Source organism: Penaeus vannamei, chromosome 3 (assembly GCF_042767895.1).
Source record: "Penaeus vannamei isolate JL-2024 chromosome 3, ASM4276789v1, whole genome shotgun sequence".
Lineage (NCBI taxonomy): Eukaryota > Metazoa > Arthropoda > Malacostraca > Decapoda > Penaeidae > Penaeus > Penaeus vannamei.
Window position 1 is genome coordinate 28787858 of NC_091551.1, and position 5573 is coordinate 28793430.

General features: G+C 32.9%; 1 protein-coding gene across 1 annotated transcript; it reads right to left on the reverse strand.

The window, feature by feature from the left end:
* Positions 1 to 206: 206 nt before the first annotated feature.
* On the reverse strand, positions 207 to 5062 carry LOC113813293 (protein spartin). The gene is made up of 2 exons (XM_070144002.1): positions 4739 to 5062; positions 207 to 3878 (listed from the first exon to the last, which is right to left on the reverse strand). Exons 1-2 carry the CDS (start codon positions 4894 to 4896, stop codon positions 3599 to 3601), a joined length of 438 nt encoding a protein of 145 aa, XP_070000103.1. The 5' UTR covers positions 4897 to 5062; the 3' UTR covers positions 207 to 3598.
* Between the last annotated feature and the right edge of the window lie 511 nt (positions 5063 to 5573).

Here is a 5573-nt window from a genome sequence, read left to right on the forward strand (position 1 = left end):
ATAAATACACTAAATACCAAGGTCATATAGCACTTATACTTCTTACTTAAAGAGTAATCTTTATTAAACACAAGGAAGAATTTCAATACCATGTTGAGAAATAGTAATCATGATATGTTTCACCTTTTTTTCTCCTTCCTCAACATACTTTCAAAAATATTTTCTTGGGTCTCCAGTAAAATCAAAGAGAGGGATCCAATAAACAATTTTCATATATTTTCTCATCCTTTATTAAAGCTTGCTATCATAGGTTTGGTTGCACATATAAGGCTTACAAATTTCCGTTGCTTTGTGGATTTGTTGCATATCACCTATTCTCCTACTTTGGTTGGAGGTTGAAGCTATGTGAGATCTGTCCGAGACAATGAATGTAGCATAACAAAAAGTGGTTCACCTCTATTCAGGTATCCTGTAAAAATGTTTCCTGAAAATACACTCTTCTTTTTCTTATAGTTCCTAAACTTCATGAGACAAAGGAAGAGGAAAAGTAAAATCAAATAGTTTTGTCATGTCATTTTTTCATCATTTTTAGTGGGCATGCTGGACTTTCTAGGGAAACAGAAGCACTTCTTTCAAGCTTCAATGAAAAATGATAAAAAGTAACAAACCTCCACTTTAGAGAATAGAAAAATACATATTTGAGTATTATTCAATGTTTATGTTACAATAAACAGTTATTTTTAACATTATTTATAAGAGGAATTTCCTCTTATATTACAAAATAGAGGAAATTATGTAAACATCATAACAAAGGCATATCTCAGTACTCCAATGCAATATCTGCAATCCTGACAGAAATGAATTACAAGTTAATTACATATAAGGAAAGAAGGAATAATAATAAAAAAATTAAAGCATTATTACAAGGATGAAAATAATATTGATACTTGGTATGTTACTGATACTGCTAATAATATTAATTATAAAACAGTATTTTAAACAATACTAACAGGACAGTTTTTAGAAAATAAGCAATAATTTAATACATTAACATACATGTTGATTTACTTCACTCATCAAACACAATAAAAACAGACACAAACATATTTATCAATTATAATAAGACCAAACACAAACAAAAACAAAATAAAATACAAAAATAAATAATCTTGGAGAGGTTCAACTTTGTCTGATACTGGAATACATAAAACTGAGTAACAGAAATCAAAGTAATATTTTAGAGTAAACCACACACATTAAAGGTTTTACAATGAGAGAAATGAAAAGAAAGGAAGAAAACATTGAAGTGAAATATTAGAATCACAAAAGAAAAAAGACAACAAAAGAACTCATAGCAAGTATAATTATGCTTTCAGGTCACAAAATGCAAATCATCCTCTAAAATTCAAGAGTATCACTAAATTACAAAAGCATTTTCAAGGCAATGTCAAAAACTATATATTTTACATTAAAAAGAAAAGAAGATAAAGCTTGGCATTCACTTATTTATCCAGGGCCGAGTCAGAAGCAGGAAAATCATTCTCTGATCAAGTTGATGTTTTCTTCAAAATAGTTTGCTTGTAGTTTTCCTCAAGCTGCGTAAAATGTACACTTAATGAGCCAAAAGCAGAGGATGAGGATGATGAAGGTACAGACGAAGATGAAGACGAAAATTAATATTTAGATGGGGAAAGATGAGGATGAGCCGGAGATGGGGAAGAAGAAAGAGGAGGAGAGGAAGAGATGGGGAGGAAGAAGGAGGAAGAGGAAGAGATGGGGAGGAAGAAGGAAGAGGAGGAAAAGATAAAGAGGGATCAATATTGTTTCCTCATCCAATAACATGTAACTTTTCAAGGACTATTTCAATTTATTCTGAATTCCCAGTATTAAAAGAAATAGAAAAACAACAATACCGCTCATCACCAAACAAACAAACAAAAGCCCCAAGTGCTGTTTCTATACCTGAGTTGCCTTAAAAATAATAAAAATAATCAATAATCAATAACTGCAAAAATAGTATCATTAGCAATATGTAAATAAACATAGTGGAAGAAAGAATACCTAGTGTGCATAATTCAGAAAAAAATATTTTACATGATCTGTTTAAACTTTCAGAACACTATATACTTCAAGAAAGATGAAGTAAAGAGAATGAAAAAGATAACAGAATGGAATGCTATATAACTAGTGCAATACAACACAAGTACACTAAATTAGAGTATAAAATTTGGCCAGATCCTTTGAAGCAGCGAATTCAAAGCTACATTCTACTCACTGTTCATTCATCTATAAAACATATGTACACACAAGCACCACCCCTTTCATACTGGCAAGAAACTGTCTACGAGGTATTTTGATACAAGATTTGTGACTTCAACATTGGGACCTTGAACAGAGACTTTCATTATGTTAGAATCTGTGGAATCCTGATTTTTGCAGCTGCTGCATGGTCTGGACTTTACATGGAAATTTTTAAAATATATATCCATGGCAAGTACATTTTCGCAATGCTTATCATACATAAATTGTATTCAGACAGTAATAACTAATACAAAAGGCAAAACACAAAAAATCTTAAAATCAACAGTGTATACAAATCTTTACTGATGATAAATCCCTAATAAAAGAAATCCAAGTACTCAAAAATATGCTGAAAATGTTCACTTATTAACAAATAAGGCACCAGCAGGAATTGGTTACCCTGTGATGTGAAGAGAGAAAACTTTTGTCATGGCCCGGCTAACAGATTTGTGACATGATGATACCCCCCTGGGAGAAACATGAGGAGTTGGGCCATGATAAGCAAGCTTTATTTTAGCATATTAGAACTGACTCTGTGTTCAAATACATGATCATCTTTTGGGGAATTGCTAATCATTAACCACTTAGCCTCAGCAATATTCTGCAACCTTAATTTGAAGTTAATCCTTTGATGTCCTTATGTAAGGAAAATAACTATTTACATGTAGCATTTATAATTTTTTGATTTCTTAAAAAAAGAAGACATTTCTATTTACAATAACATCTTGCTTGACCCAAATAATCTGAGTTATGGCACTTCCCTGTACTGTCCAGTCTATGAGTTCTAGGGAATAATACTTGCACAACTAATGCAATGTAAACACTCAGCCTCAATTATACTTCTCTCAACCATTCTAGCCTTTACAAATAACAATATCTATATCTTCACTGGTTGTAACCTTGCTATGAGTAATTTCTGTTAGCTGACCACCATAAACATAGAGGCCCAACAGAATAACCAATCTTTAATACGATCAACAAACTTTTCTAACCATCTGCCATTTATGGTCAATGAAATGCCCAGTGAATAAGATTCACCAATAAGATCCTGTTAGAATAGCATGTATAGATGGCTTGAATGGGAAGTTTAGATAATCCAGCAACATATATAAAATATAATCACTATGCATAAGAAAAAACATTATAATTCACTGGAAATTATGATGATAAGGCCCATTAGTATAATAGTATCACTGTTAATATCAACAGCAAGATAGCATTTTATTACCTGTATATCTATGTAAATATCCTTTACAAGCTGAATTATCCATTGATTTCCTTTAAAACTGAAAAGAAATAATAATCAAGAAGAAAAGAACAAGAGAAAGAAAAACCGAAGGAGAAAGGAGAGAACTCCTTAAAGAGGTTTCTTCTTCTTTTCTCGAATTGGCTTTGTAGGAGGATTGTTTCCATCTTCCTCTGTGACTTCCATGGCTTCTTCGGCTTCTTCCACTCCTCCACCTACTTTAGATTGCTTCCTCTCCTCGTGCTGGTGAACGAGAGCCTTCCCTGTATCTTTGGCTGTTCGCTTGGCAATGCCCTTAACTCCCAGTGAAGCAATGTTATGCCCAACCAAAGCAGTCTGCCCCACAGCATAAAGTGTGTTGTCTGTGAGGCTGCCTGCTTCCTCACCATATCTGTAAAAATAATGAAACATTAGCTTCTCGCATCTTTCACCTGGACAATAATAATGCTGTAAACACTGTGCTTACAAAATAATGGTAAAAGTATACTTTAAAACTTTTAAAAATAATGCTTCTTTCCCATATATAAAAAACAAAACAAGAATACTTTCAGAAGAAAGAAAACAACAACAGCAAAGTTTAATGAAATTAACATGAAAAATAACAAAATATAAATATGAGAAATAATTAACATTTTTCCTGCAAAACAAGATTACCACCACAAATAATAGTGGAATAATGTGGTCTTGAATCAGGTGAATATATAAACATTCACAAAAGGAGATGAGAGAAAAAGAATACGACCTATAACTATACGATGGATATATTTGTGCGTACCAAGAATAAAGCAGCAATAAGAACTATAGTGGAATAATAACAATGCACTGAAATAACTAAGAAAATGGATTCAAGAGTGAGAAATATGTTGCAAAAAAGGGGAAGTAACTAGGAGGATAAAGAAAAGATGCAACACAATTAAGGAAACAAACCTTTCGAAAACAGGAAGAACGAGCCAAGAAGGCTAAATACAGAATATGTACCTATGTGAAAAATTTATTTACATAAAAAGATTTTGTTTCACAAGTAAAATGGATGGGATAGGAAACCACAAAAGATCAATAAAGAGACAAAAAGAAGTGCCAAAAATGACTGAGAGAAAAGAGAATAGAAAACAGGGAAAAGGAAAAAGAAAAGGAAAGGGGAAAAAGTAGTAAAATATATCTTTTAAAAAGTAAGAAAGAAAGAAAGAGACTGAAGAATTGAAAGAAGAATATTTGGCCTGTCTGCTGTACAACATGAAGGGAAAATCATACTTGTGAGTGACCACTTTGACAGTGTTCTGAGTGATACTGGTAGCAAGAGTGGCAGCAGCACTCTCTAAACTCATGTAGACTGTGGAGGCACCCTTCACGGCCCCTGCAGCTACCTCCAACACACCCTCCACCTGGCGATACATGCATAAAGCCAGCATTAGTCTAGGGGAGTACTATAGCACTTCCAAAGCTAACGATTTGGTAGTAAAGCAACACACTTTTTACACTTTTACAAACTGAATCATGCTAAAATTAAAGTCTTGGATTTATTTTTAAATATATCAGCAAAGGAAATAAAAAGTTAAAAAATACACTCCATCATCCTACTGCTTGTAAGAAAGTAAACTGCTTTTAGTACTTCTAGAGCCCTTATTTTGAGTGATGAATATTTTGCATTTTATTATGCATCGGCATGAAATAAAGGCTACAATCAACATCACTGAAATACATCAACTATGTCCTTAACCTTTGACCTAGTTCAGAGAGGCTTCAGGGGAATCTCCTCATTCTTACTTTGAAGCATTTATCGTCAGAGTATCTTACCCTATCTATCCTTATTGTTGCTGCATTTTTGTAAAGGTAATATGACAAAGGGCAATATCACCTGCATACATTTTAAAATATAAGAATTTATGGGTCAAAAGAGTGATTGGATTATGATGTGAAACATCCTAACCTTAAGATATGTACTTCCAAAATTCAATGAAATAATTTGGGTTTATCCAAGACTTTGTGATCCCTACTTTGGCGAACAAGGATGGGAGATAACGAAGCGCACATCTTATGATTACAGGTGAGAAATGAGGTGATGTTATACTGTTTGGGAGGTAGATGA

Bases quoted from the DNA above. Each gene is read 5' to 3' on its own strand.
- LOC113813293 (XM_070144002.1), bottom strand. From the start codon at position 4,896: ATGCTGGCTTTATGCATGTATCGCCAGGTGGAGGGTGTGTTGGAGGTA. The intron at 3,879-4,738 runs GTATGATTTTCC...TTATTTTTACAG, and splicing joins GTCAAAGTGGTCACTCACAA to ATATGGTGAGGAAGCAGGCA.